This window comes from Belonocnema kinseyi, chromosome 3, assembly GCF_010883055.1.
Source record: "Belonocnema kinseyi isolate 2016_QV_RU_SX_M_011 chromosome 3, B_treatae_v1, whole genome shotgun sequence".
Lineage (NCBI taxonomy): Eukaryota > Metazoa > Arthropoda > Insecta > Hymenoptera > Cynipidae > Belonocnema > Belonocnema kinseyi.
Genome location: NC_046659.1, coordinates 112,027,153 through 112,041,904, shown reverse-complemented (window position 1 = coordinate 112,041,904; position 14,752 = coordinate 112,027,153). Strand labels below are relative to the sequence as shown.

At 27.5% G+C, this 14,752-nt stretch overlaps 1 protein-coding gene across 19 annotated transcripts in view; it reads left to right on the top strand.

The window, feature by feature from the left end:
* LOC117168765 (troponin I) overlaps window positions 1-14,752 on the top strand; it is an 85,347-nt gene that overhangs the window by 34,854 nt on the left and 35,741 nt on the right. For 17 of the 19 annotated variants that reach the window (XM_033354529.1, XM_033354530.1, XM_033354536.1 and 14 more), the window contains 2 exons: window positions 5,008-5,051; window positions 8,711-8,852. In XM_033354529.1, the coding sequence (XP_033210420.1) occupies window positions 5,008-5,051; window positions 8,711-8,852 (186 nt within the window). Of the gene's footprint in view, window positions 1-5,007; window positions 5,052-8,710; window positions 8,853-12,978; window positions 13,393-14,752 lie in introns of those variants that run through there. The other 2 variants (XM_033354543.1, XM_033354544.1) reach the window with 1 other exon arrangement.

Genomic DNA, 14,752 nt, shown 5'->3' with positions numbered 1-14,752 from the left:
TTTCGAATTCTGATGATTTTTTAAAAACTTATTAGTTTATCAATTCACCAATTCAATTGAAAATCAGTCAAAGTTTTTTCTCCGGCAAGGGATAAATAAAAAAAACCTGACGATTCAAACATCACGCTGGAAAAGCGCGTTCAGCAGTTTTGATCGCGAGCTCTGGACTCGGAGTCGTATACGCTTTTTTTGCGCTTGGTTAATTTGTCCGGTGGAGCCGCGTAGCTATTAGCAACTTTAATTCGCGAGAGAGAAAAAAATTCGCTTATGAATTCGAGCACCAGAGTAGCGAGGCGTGTCGTGTGTTACGGTGCAACACCACGAAAAAGATGCTTTCGAACTTAAAATTTTTTGTTCGTCAGCCGCTAAGCGGCAAAAATTCAAGGCTATTGGGAAACGCTCTCGTTTAGTCGCATTTGCCTCCTCGATAAAAAATTTTCAAGGCAAAATATAAACAAAATAGCTAACACATGCATGGCCTATACTAACGAAGAATCCGCTCAAGAGGAAACAAAAATTGCATGCGCAGCTTTCTTTACTTTCGTTCACTAAAAAAACTTAGGCTACGAAATGTTGCTGGTAATTGGTGAAGTAGGACAAACGCGAGGTAGGTACACCAAAAAGAGGTAAACTTTCCCGGGTGAAATTTTACCTCACTTTGGATTAATCAGCCGACTATTACCCTGCTTGAACGATTACCTGCAATGTTTCTAACCCCCAGTTTTGTCTGTGATGGAGTATGGCACTTCATATTCGCCACTGTATTTTTAAAATGAAAAAGGGTAATTATGCTGGTGCAAGTCTCTAAAAAATTTAATTGATAAAATACGATATATTTATGAATGATTTTTCTATGACTTCGATTCTAAACACTTAGGGCTCTCACAAAGATGGACGCAAAGAAGTGCCATGCTGTGAAATTCTCTATTCTGACTTTAGAATTCTTAGTCGCGTTGTTCCTTAAGAAACGGCTTGTAGAGTGGAACGTAAATAGTATGCGAAAGCGCGGAGTGATTCCCAAAAGCAAAGATTTATATACGAATCTGATGTAAATATTTTTGCTCTTTTACATAGGCAAATTTTATTTTGCACCGATACACACGTCACCCACTGTCTATGTGTTTTTATGGTATTTAACACTGCTGTACATATTATAGCGCGTACTTGACTGGTCCAAAGAAAAAAAAAGTTTCCCTTTTTATTTACCTAACAAAGAAAACTTTTACAATTTTTGATCAAATTTTACAAAACTTGGTGATAATGTGCAAAAAAGTGCTGTCTATATACTACATTACCAATTTAAGTGGGAAGGGGGGGGGGTAGTACTAAAAAATGCGGATAGTAACTGGGGAAGAGTGTGAGGGTCAGTCGAAGTAACGATACGAACTTATATAACGTTTAGTACGTTTACTGAAGATCAATTGAAGGCTCGGAAATCAGAACCGAACGAGCCCTCGAGCTGTAGATAGAAGTGGGGATGATACGCAGGAAACGCGACGAAAGCCCGTTCTCTCTTTCCTCGCGTTTCCTGCGCGGCATTCCCACCCCTGCCTACTGCTCGATCGCTCGTTCAGTTCTGCTTTCCGAGCCTTCAATTCTGACAAAGTTTAGAAATTTGCAAAAAAATGGTCCTGCAACGGTATTGTTTAATAAAGTAACTTGATAAGTTCAGAAAAGCTAATATTTTGTTAAAAATGAAACTATTATTACTAAAAAGTCATAATTTTAAGTAAAATATTGAACTATTTGGTTGCACCTGGAACTATTTTTATTGAAAATTAATTAGATAAGATCAAATATTGTGGTTAAAAATGTAACTATTTTGTTATAATTAATTTTTCTTTGTTTCTTTGAGAATTTAATTTAAATTTGAACTACTTTGTCAACAAAAAATTTTCTTTGGTTTGAGATTCCATTAATTTAGTTTGAAATTCATCTATTTGTTTGTAAATTTTATTTTTTGTTGAAAAATTATAATTTTTGATTGAAAATTTAAATTGATTGTAGAAAATTCGTCTTCTTGGCTAGGTTATTTAACTATTTTGTAGAAAATTTAAATATTTGGTTGACGATTAAATTTTGCTTACACTTTCTTTTGGTATGAGATTTATAATTTCATTTGAAAATTTCACCACTGGGTTGTAAATTAGATTTTTCGTTAAGAATTTAACTATCTGTATTGAAATTTATACTATTTATTTAAAAGTTTGACTATGTCGTAGAGAATTAAAGTTTATGTTGCAAACTCATAATTTCGGGTTGACTATTCCAATATTTCGTTAAATATGTGTCTTTGACGGTTGAAATCCACGAGATAAAAAACTAACTGTTTTCTTGTTAATTTCTCTGTTTGGCTTTAGAATTCAACAGTGTTGTAATTGAAATTGTTCGATATAATTTTATATTAATCGTTGAAATACCAACTAATTATGTAGAGCATTTTAATAATTGGTTAAAGACGTAAATATTCATTCCAAAATTTCACCGTTAGGTAAATTATTATATTTTTTGTTTATGAATTATATTTTCGGGTTGAAAAATCCATAATTTTGTTGAAAGATAGTGTTTTTTGTCGTATTCAAGTAGTAGAAAAATTGAATTATTTTTTAGGTAATTTTTTTATTTGAATTATTTACAATTCTATTTTTAATTAAAAACTGATTTTTGGAGTTTAAAACTCAATTACTTGATTAAAAATTCAACTATTTCGTTGAAATTTGAGAATTTATTCATTTCGTTAATAATTCATTCTTTGGATTGAAAATTTATCCTTTATGATAGAAATTCATATTTGTTCAAAATTCATCTTTTTTGTAAAAAACTATTTTTCTTTCAAAAGTTTAAATTTTCTCGCTGAAAGTTCAAAACTGTTATAAAAAATTTATTTTTTTCACTGGAAAATTTCATAATTCAGTTGAAAATGTAACTGTTTGCTTACAAATTAGTGTTTTTATTAGAAATTCATGTTTTTGGTATAAGAATTCGTCGTTTTGGTATGAGAATTCACCTTTTGTGGTTGAAACAATTTTTGGTTGAAAATTTAATTATAACGTTGAAAAATTTTCCCTTTTAATTATAAATTAAACTAGTTGATTGTTAATGCCACTGTTTGTTTAAAAATTACTTCCTTTTTAGAAATTCGTCTTTCTGGCATAAGTATCTGTTCTTTTGGTATGAGAATACATCTCTTATGGTTAAAACTCTTTTTTGGTTAAAAATTCAATTATTGCTCTGAAAACTTTTGTCAATTATTCTTAAGTTCAACTAGTTGTTGGTAATGCTACTATTTGGTTACAAATTAATTTTTTATTAGAAATTCATCTTTCTAGTATGATAATTCGTTTTTTGCTATGAGAATATATCTTTTTTGGTTAAAACTCTTTTTTGGTAGAAAATTCAATTATTACATTAAAAATTCTTATCTTGTGTTCAAAATATCAACAAGTTAGTTGTTAATGCAACTGTTTGGTCAAAAAATAATTTTTTAAATTTTCCATTCGTATTTTTCAGTTAAAAATTCATCTCTTTTGGTATAAAAACTTTTTTTGTGAAAATTCAACTATTTTGTTGGATATGCCATACTTGGATCTACAACCTTAGGGATTTATAGACTTTACTATTTAATTTATTTTGATTTATACTTCCATTTTAGTTGAAAGAATTTATTCAATGGGTAAGACAAATTAAGGGTCAATGATGATGTATGGGGCGGGGGGTAAAAAGTCTACAATTGGTAACCTAGTTTATAGTTGGCCTCCTAGTGTGGTTAGAATTTTATAAATATAAATAAATTATACACGAATTCTTCGGACCAGCGAGGATTTTAGTGGATTGAATCGAAGGAGAGAGCTGAACATGACCAGCTGGTTCCCTGATTGATAATTGACAATAAGATAGATTGATCATCAATAATACCATCACCAATGAATCGTTCTGAGATCTAGACGGCAAAGCGATTCCACTTAATCACCTCCACTAGATAAAATTGTGAGCTCTGGGAAATTTCAAACTGATAAAAGTCGAAAATTGTTAGCAAAGTGAATTTAGTGAAAGGGGCTTGTGGGGTTACTTATTCTCGACGTTGATGAAAGCGTTATGTTTACCGCGAGAAGCTGACAGGTTGACAATCACCTTCCACGAGAACGACGGCCTCTTCGCATTTTAAAATAAAATTGCTTTTCCTATCCTAGTTTACTTGTTTTGAAGATAAAAATTACGTCTTTTTCACAAAATAGCTTCTTGTTTCCGTCTCATACATTTCTTGATAAAATATAATGCATTACAGGTAGTTCATTATTTTTAAAAATTAAGAATACCATTTTCTTGCATCTCCTTGTCTTTCCGCCATGAAAAATAGTCACCCTCATTCATTTTTCTTCCTCGCAAATAATCAGCAACCCATCATTACTGTTCGACACATCAAACGGCTCGCTAACTAAAACACTCAACTCTCGATTTAGGGTCAAGGTCTAGACAGCCAATGATCAAAAGTTGGTCTCATATCGGGGGTTAAGTGTAATTTTCGTATCACAAAAATCATGCAAATTGCATGACATATTTCGCTTTGTCCGGTTTTTTTTCGTGACGTCCAACAAAATGCACGCGCTTCGTTGAATTTTCCCGTTACAGCGAGTGTGGTAGAATAATCTCTGTTGGTGAGTACTCTTGTGAAAGAGTAAATTTTCTTTGTCTACTAACCGCTTGTCTTGAGCTTTGTGTTCATTACGCTATTGTGTTTGTTCGGCAAGTGAATCGTAAACACGTAGAATTTGTAAGGCGCCAAAGATTCGATTCGCGGTTCCGAAGGACGTGTAATGAGGCGTTGATAGTGACTTCACTGTAACGAAATTGTACCAGATTCGTTTCATTTTGCACGCTTCGTTAAGTCCTTCCGAGCTTGCGAAGCTTCGCCTCGCTTCTTAAAGAGAGAAATTGCGAAAATGCTTCAATGAAAGAAAGGAATGGAGCCTCTACAATGGATATTAATTTGGTTCTTTCTTGATGCAGATTTCGGATTTGAACAGCCAAGTCAACGACCTCCGAGGTAAATTGTAAGTATACCTTTTTATGCGATTTTATAATTTTATTGAAAAAAATGAACTGACCAATTCCATTTTAAATTATGCAAAATTCTAAAAAATCTAGGACATTGGGATGAATCTTTTTATTTATTTTTTTATTTCATGTACATCGCCCAAAAATGTTTTCGAATCCACACAAGTGTAAATCAATTTTATTTGGTTTGAAAAAAAATTACATTTAGAGGTGGTGCAATCCTTCTGAAGTTTAGAACGAATTTCCCATACAATTTTTCTTATGCAAAGCACACCTTAATGGTGGCAATTAGATGTTTACGTGAATTGTTTAAACAATTTATCATTGTTTTTATCCATTTTCTCTTAGAATAAAGTTGAACGGTCGCGGGTTTTTAAATTTCTTCACTTTCTGCCCAATTTTTAAATAGAGTAAGGTAAGACTTAATGTATTTTGAAAAAATAAATGCTTAAACAATTTATTATTATTTTAATTATATTCTCTTAGAATAATGATAGAAAATTGCAGTTTTTTCATAAATTTTCTACTTTTTGTCTATTTTTCAATTACACGGCGGTAAACAATCGATCATATTTAACAAAATGAATGATTAATTAATGATTAATTATGAGGTATGATGCTAGAAAATTGCGGTTTTTTGGAAAATTTTCAACAATTTCTCTACTTTTTACTTAAAGTGAATTAGTAGTTCAATTTGTAGAAGATGATTATCTAAGCAAGTTATTATTATTTATAAATATGTTTATCTATATTAATGCCAAATAGTTGTCATTTTTTCTCTTAATTTTCAAGATTTCATGGAATTTTCACTCAGTAAGTTATTATTTAATGCAAGTTAAAAAAACGTAATTCTTTAAAGAATTTACAATTGTTTATAACTATCTTTTCTTAGATAATTACTGAAAAGTTGGGCTTTTTTCTTTAATTTTTAACTTTTTGGCTACTTTTCCAATATTTTGTTGCAATAATTAATCACATATACCAAAAATAATTTTTTAAAGAAAAAAAAACATGTTTTATAACCATTTCATTCTATATTAAGGTTAGATAGTTACATTTTTTTTAATTTTCCACTTTTTGTCAACTTTTTATTTGAACCTAGGTAATAATAATGCTTAAAAAACATAATTGTTAAAAAAATTATTATTCTTTTTAACTATCTTCTCTTAGTGTGATGCTGGAAACCTGCAGGTTTTTCTGCAATTTTTAGATTTTTTCTGTCTTTTTAAATAGGAACAAATGATAAACATTCATAATAATTTAAATAAAGAAGCTCGCAGTAACTACTTCGCGGCAAATTTATATTTAATATGCTCCGTGTAAAGAATTTGAATAACATTTCAAATATTTATTTTATTCAAGAAAAACATATTCATGGAATGAAAGGAATTATTAAAAAAAAGAATTCTGTCTATATTCCATTTAATTAACATTTACTTGTTTATTCGAAGGTAACTATGATTTTATATTTTATTTTAATGACATTTCAATTTATTTAATTTTTATTTATTAGTTGCTCATAACTAAAAAATACCAAACGATGGTAAACATTTTTTTTTAAATACTGTTACTTTTTAGTAATCATCTAAAAGAAAATAGGTATAAACAATTTAAAATTATTTCAACAACTATTTTTGTTAACTTGCATCAATTATTACTTCACCAAGAGAAAAATAGACAAAAAGTAAGAAACTTGAAGAAAAAAGCAGTATCTATCTGACATTAATATAGATGATGCTAGTTATGAACAATAATAATTTATTTAAACAATTATTTCTGCTTAATTAACTTAATTAAAAATCAATTTAAGTAAGAAATCGACAAATTGTTGAAACTTTGAGAAAAACCATAACTTTCTACCCTTAGGGAAAGATAACATTATTAACAATGCTAATATTTTTTAAACAATTAGTTTTTTTAACCTAAATTTATTATTGCCTAACTTTAATTGTAAAGGGGACAACAAAACGTTGATTTCAGAAAAAAACTTCAATTTTCTAGCAATATTATAAGAAAATATTATTCACAAATATAAAAAAATTGTTTAAACAATTATGGCTGTTAGATTTATTAAAGTATTACATCATTTTAATTAAAAGTGGACAATGAGTGAGATTTAATAAAAACCCGCAACTTTCTAATCATATTGTAAGAGAAGATAGCAAAAAGAATAATAAATTGTTTAAACAATTCTTATGAACACCTAATTGTCAGTATTATTATGTTATTATTTATGTATGAGATATAATTTGCATTTAAAAATCCGCCAAGAAAATCATAATTAGCCCTAAAAACTCGCACATTCCATTTTTTCACTTATGGGAAATTTTTAGGACCCTATAAACAGACTTATGGTGGTGATATTAAAAAATAATTTTTTAAATATATCACCTCCTAAACTCTATTTTATAGTGTCCCAAAAAACCCAGAAATGAAAAATTTGGTTTTGCGAATTTTTCCGCTAATCATAGTTTTTTGTGTTTCTGAAAGCAAATTATTTTCATTGCATAATATGTTACTTTAATATGGTAATTAGATACTTATATAAATTATTTAAACATTTAATAATTATTTATGACAATATTTTCTTGGAATAATACTATAAAGTTGCAGTTATTTTTATAATTTTCAAGTTTTTATCCACTTTTGACTGAGAATGATAATAGAGCTAATGAAATTTAACAAACATGATTTTTTAAACAATTTATTATGGTTTAAGACTACCTTCTCTTAGATCACTCCTGAAAGCAGCGATTTTTTCTGCAAATTAAACTTTTTAATTTTCTTTTTAGTTATAAAACAATAATAAAGAATAGAGAGAATCATTTTTTAAACAATCTTGTTCTGCTTCGTGAATATATTTTTCTGTAATAAAGCAGATATTTGAAATATTATGTAAAATTTCTATAAGGACAATATTGAATGTGAATTTTCGTTGGAGTAATCACTGATATCTATCTTGTTTAAATTTATGATAATTTTAATATTTATTATTCGTTTCTAACTATGAAGTCGAAGAATAGTTGAAAATTTTATAAAAATTCGCAACCTCATAGCATTACTCTAAAAGAAGACAACTATAAACAATAATAAATGTTGTTGAATGTAATTAAATTAATTCAAAGAAAATCTCTAAAAAAAATCCCAATTTTAAAAAATTGGGATCTTCGAGAAAGTTGAATTTCAAGAATGTTAGAAATCTAGCCTAATATTTTTCAAAAGATTATTATTTTTTGTGAATTAATTAAAAGAACTCATTATGAAAAAAAATTCTGTCATTATTTAAGAAACATCCGGTAATCTTCAAATCCCTTTAAGTCCCTTTATTTTATATCAAAAGTGGAATTATTCTTCACAAATAGATCTTCTTGTGTGTTTTTCTAAACGACTTTTTAAATAACAGAATTCTTTTTAAGCCTCCTTAAGCAATTTGTTGCATAATTTTGTTTTTAAAGTTTATATTGGTTTAAAAACTGTACTTTTTGATATATCCAAATACCAAATAATTCTGTTATCTTAAACTAAACCTCTCTGCATAATTTTAAATGAAATTGATCAACTGATGAATTCAGTCAATAAAAATCGGTTTGATGAATCCAAATAGAAAACTTGTTTCTAAAGTTGCGTCATTTAACGGCTTTGTTTTTTTCTCTAGCATGAAGCCAACCCTGAAGAAGGTTTCAAAATACGAAAACAAGTTCGCCAAACTACAAAAGAAGGCAGCAGAGTTCAACTTCCGTAATCAACTCAAGCAGGTTAAGAAGAAGGAATTCACCCTCGAGGAGGAAGACAAGGAGGTAAGAATACTTAAACCATTCATTCATTTTTCTTTTTTAAACTTTCAAAATCAGGTCAATCTTAAATTTTCTTTTATGTGTTTTGTATCCTTATTAGGGGAGTTCTAAAAATTTATTTTTAATCATAAAGAAAATAATTATACGTAAGCAAAATTAGCACATAAGAACAAGTTAGAAATCATAAAATTTTTAATCAACTACGTAAGTAGAATCTAAAATTTTCAAAAAGTTTGAGAGTGCAAACCGTCGTCATTGAAACCAGAGAGAGATTTTCTAAGGTTTGTTCATTCGCGTTTGCAACCATTGACTGTCAAGTTTTGGTTTTACCATATTTTCTGGTATGATGTTGATTTTTTTACCCTCAGACTGTTTCTGTCCGGCCGATCAGGTCACGTTTTTGTCCCCCAGGTTTTTTTCATGTCAGTAGTCAATGTACGTACTCGTCAGCCAATTTAAGGAGATTAGCTGTGCTATGAAATATTGATGAATGGCATGTAGCATTCAGCAAACCGTTTGCTGGAAGTTAGCCCATTGTCATCTGACTGGCAACCAATCACAAGTGTTGAATCGACATTTTGATTGCTATTTCTACATTCAACGGAATTTTTACACCTTTTTCATTTTTCAGTTTTACTATCCTTTTTACAAAAGCAATTTCATCAATGAAAACAAATCATGTTAATCTCTTTAAGCTGGTTGTTACGAAGTAATTTCGAGCTGATCGATTTGATCCCGAAATTGGACTTAAGTGTTATTTAACGTTTTTATACAGATTTTTCATTTGATCAGTGAATTGCACATGAAAATAATCCGGTTTTCGAGTTTGATTGCCTGTCATCAATTTTCATGAGTAGCAGCTCTTGAGTGCCAGTTGTTATGCCAATGCAATTCTAAAATTTAAAAGAAAAATCAGTTTTAGTTCTAGGCGGTTGTAAATTTTTCAGAAGTGGGAGTTCAAACTAGGGTACTCTATTTATAAAAAATATAGGATGAAAAAATTACTTTTTTGGGATGAAATATTATTATTATTGAAATATTATTTATTGAAAATTCTAAAATCCTGTCGGAAAATAATTTTTTTGATTAAAAATGCCACAAATATTTCTGGTATACATTTGATTTCATGGGTTGAATATCCAACTATTTTTTATCGAAAGTTAATTCTTACTAGTTTAAAAAGTATATTTCAATAAAAAAATATGTATGGTATAACGTACAATTTTTAACTGAAACTTTCATTTTTAGAATTTTTGTTGCAAATTTGTTTTTCTTTGGTAAGTCAAAAATGTCGTTGTCTCCTTGAAAATAATTTTTTTTAAATGGAAATTCAACCATCTACTTAAAAATTCATTTTCTCTCGCTTAAAAAATTATTTTTGTTAATATAAATGTAACTATTCAGGTTTTGGTTAAAAATATATCTTTTCAAGTTGAAAATTCAACTTCTTGGTTAAAAGTTAAAATCCTTTTTCAATAATTAATTTTGTTGCTAGATAGTTTAAAGAGTTTGCTAAAAAATTAATTATTGAATGAAAATCAAATTTTGTCTAAAAAACAACTATTCTATTTTTGTTATTTATTTTTGTTTGTTAAAGAGTCTTCATTCTACTTGAAAATTTATCTTGTCGGTTTAAAATTTAACTCTGTGTTTGAAAATAAACTTTTCTGAATGTTCGTATTTGCGGGTTGGAAATTTAACTTTTTTGTAGGAAATTTAATTATTTTCAGATTGAAAACGCAACTATTTGGTTGCATTTTTTCTTGTTTATTGGTTTAAGATAAACCTCTTAAGATCATAATATTTTGTGTTACAACATTTAATTATTTTATTAAAAATGTATCCATTTTCTAAAAAAATTGGTTTCTAATCTTTGTTGAAAATTCATTTTTTAGTTTAATTTCAACTATATCCTGGGTAATTAATTTTTTCTTGTTTGAACATTAATTTTTATAATTCAAAATTATACTATTCCATTTTTTGTTGAAAATTTATTTTTGTAGTTGAAAACTCAACTCTCTGGATCAAAGTTGAACGTATGTCTTAAATTAATTTTTTGTTAACAATTTTAATAACTTTGTGAAAATTTGATTTTTTTAAAGAAAATTCCTTTTTCCTTAAAAATTCAACTATTATCATTTTTGTTCAATTGTGTTTCAAATTTTTTGTTAAATAGTCTTCATTCCAGTTGAAATATCGTCTCTTTTAAAAATTGAACTAATTGGTTATAAATGAACTTATTTTGAAAATTTAAATTATCGTGTTAAAAGTTCAACTTTTTTAGAACATGTGCCTTTTTTATATAAAAAATGCAACTATTTGGGTAATGTTTTGTCCGATTTTTTGGTTTAAAATGAAACTGTTTGGTTCCTTATTATTCTTTTTTTTTTTGATTGAGCATTCAACTAATTAAATAAAAATTTACCTATCTTGTAGTTAATTCGTTTCTACTTTTATCTGAAAATTTATTTTTTGTTTTAAAATTCAACGAAGAGGTTGAACAAAAATCTGTTCTAGATATTCTAATGTTTCATTATTGAGGTTGAAAATTTAACTATTTTCTTAAAGATAGGGTTCATTTTCTGTAGAAAACTAATTATTTCGAATGATAATTTACTTATTCTATTTTTGTTTTACAATTTATATTTTTAAAATAAAAATTTCACTATTTGATTGAAAAGTTATATTTTTTAGTTCAAATTAAAATGCTTTTTTGAAAATTTTTTTTGTTAGTAGAAAAATAATCATCTTGGTTGAAATACCGGCTTTTTAGTTCAAAATGTCATTGTTTTGTTGAATTTTAAACTCTTTTGTTAAATGACAAATTTGAGAAGCTTCTTCACTTTAGTTGACGATGAATCTTTTTGGTTGAAAATCTTTTTTTTTCGCAATTAAAAATTAATTTTTTTCTTTAAAAAGTTGAATTTTCTAGATGAAGATTCGTCATTTCAGTTGGAAATTTACATCTTCTATGGCGTTAAAAATTGAACTTTTTTGTTATTAGCTAGTCATTTTGGCTTCAAATTTCAACAATTCTATTAAAAGTCAACGTTTTATTAAAAATTTAACTGTTTCAGTAGAAAATTCAACTTATTGAAATAAACTTAAAATATTTACCTAGAAATTTAATTATTTGAGAGATAATTAACTTTTCCTTAAAGGATCATATTTTTGTTTCAAAATTCGTGTTTTTCGCTTAAATGACATAGTTTAAAAAAATGTTTAAGCTGTGAAAAATTATGAATTTTGAATGATAATTTATTCATTCTATTTTTAATTCGAAATTCACATTTTTAAATAAAAATTGCACCATTTATATGACAAGTTATATTTTTTGGTTCCCAATTCAGCTACTTTGTTGATTTTTTTTTCGTTAGTAGAAAAATAATCATCTTGGTTAAAAGATCCACTTTCTATTTGAAAATTCCATTGTTTTCTTATATTTCGAACTCTTTTTTTAAAAGCAGAATTTGAGAAGCTTCTTCATTTTAGTTGATAATTAATCTTTTTGATAGAAAATCTTTTTTTCACATTTAAAAATTAATATTGTTCACTAAAAAATTGATTTTTCATGTTGAAATTTCATTATTTCAATTAAAATTTCAACTATTTGGATGAAAATTATTTTTTTGACAATTATAACTGAAGATTTATAGTACTAAAGGAAAATTCGTCTTTCGTTGAAAATTCAACTATTCAGTTGAAAATTCGTATTCTTTTAGATAAAAATTAATTTTTTAACCTAAAATATAACAATTCTGTTTTTGGTTCAGAGTTCAACTATTTCTTGAGAATTCTACGCTTTCTAAACCTTTTTTCATTAGTCCTAGAAAATTTAACAAAACAATTAAAAAAATTAAAAAAATTAACTTTGAAATTCATCGATTTTTATAGCTAAAAATAGAAAAACTGGAAACTTTCTTTCACCCAAAAATGTAATATTTTCTAAACTATTTCTTTTATGTTATAAATAAAAATTATAACAACTGCCACTTGACAGAAACTAATGAAGTTGTGTAAACATTAATTTAAAAATTCGAAAAAGCGGATCATTTTAATCGGTAGTTGGTAATCAGAATGATGTATGTTGTAGTCAGTAGTTGTTAAGGCAATGTGTTGTTCTCCACAGCCCAAGAAGTCCGAGAAGGCAGAATGGCAGACGAAGAAATAGATAACGAACACACAGCCTCAGATCCGACATAAAATAACAATAATCACTATTTTTAATTATTATAATAATTATAATATATTATACATAATATAACATTATAATTATTATAATAAAAAAAAATACGTGCGCGCACACGCACGACACACGGAAAAGCCTCTTTTTGTAACTTTTTATTTCGGTGACGCGTGAACGTCTAAAATGTACCCCTAAAATTTTCATCGATGCTTTCCATGGTCGATCACCCGACTCTTGGACGGAACATTTTTTTCTTTGATCTCGAAGATTGCGTTCTTCGACGAGGAAAAACTTAATACGTGAACTTTCGAGCTTCGTGAGTTTAAAGTTAATAAATATTGATACAGTGTATATAAATCGTCTACTGAAGTTTTGATTTTTATGGTTCTACTCTTTTTCCTCTTTGGAAAATTTCCAAATTAAAAAACGGAAACTCAATTTGGTTAAATAAACATTGACAAATTTAGTAAACATTTTTTCAGGTTTTTGTATATACATTTTTCATCTGAGTCATATTTGTGTAGTCCAGCTTTTTTATAGTGGATGCGACGATTCGATATCACTTGACAATATTCAAACCGTATTGCCCAGTTTTTAATTTGATGAGGAAAAACTCATATGGAATTTATACAAGGCCGAGTAGAAATTGGAACGACTGAAATATCCTGAAAAATAAATATCCGGACTATGTCAAATTCCCGAAAAAGGAAATACTCGAAATGGAACATTTTCGATGCCATCAAATTTTTGAAATATACAAATTAAAGAATTCACGAATGATGACATTTCTGATCTATTTAGTATAATACCGAAATTGGAAATTTACGAATCACAAAATTTTCGACAGAAAAGTGCAGAATAAAAAAATATCTGATACTGCAAAATTCCCGACAATAGAAAATGATTGAATTCAAACAATTGAACAAATTGTATTTCAATAAATCATTTATTTATTGAAAACAGGATAATGAAATTTTTCCGGATGTTCAATGTATTTTTTTAAATTATTTTTTTAGTTCGAAATAACAATAATTAGAAGAAAAATATTTTTCATCGAAAGTAAGCAATAAAATAAACTAGATTGATACTGCAAGTACTATGCACATTTTAAAACAAAATTTTCATTAGGAATTTTTTCAATTATTCGAAAATTTGCATATACGGTAATATTACAAGCTGCCGGGAATTTTATTATTAGGGCATTTTTCAATTCTGTATTTGCATATTTCGACAATTTTATAATTTTGGTACTTTTATATTTCCGAGATTTCCTTTTTCGAACATTTTACAATAAAAATGCAAAAAATTTAATTACCGAAATTTCGTATAACTAAAAAATTACCGAAAATATTTATTAATATAATTTAAATATTCCGAAAGTAAAAGTTAACAAAACTAGAATAATTCAGAAATTTCAAATTACTGATATTATGCAATAACCCAAATTTGAAAACCGAAATTTCCAAGATCCCGAAATTTTAAATTGAAAAAATCCGAATAATGTTTTTTATTTGGTAGAGTAATAGTTTATTTTATTATTTTATCATATGACTTCCGTAACTTGTAAATTCGAGAAATAACTAACTTAGAAAATTTAAAAATAAGGGATTTAAAATTTGTGAAGTTATTTTATATTGGGAAATAAATAATTTCGTAAATATGAACATTTCTGAGTTTTACTGGTTTTGTAGAATTCGACTTATGAAATGTTTTAATT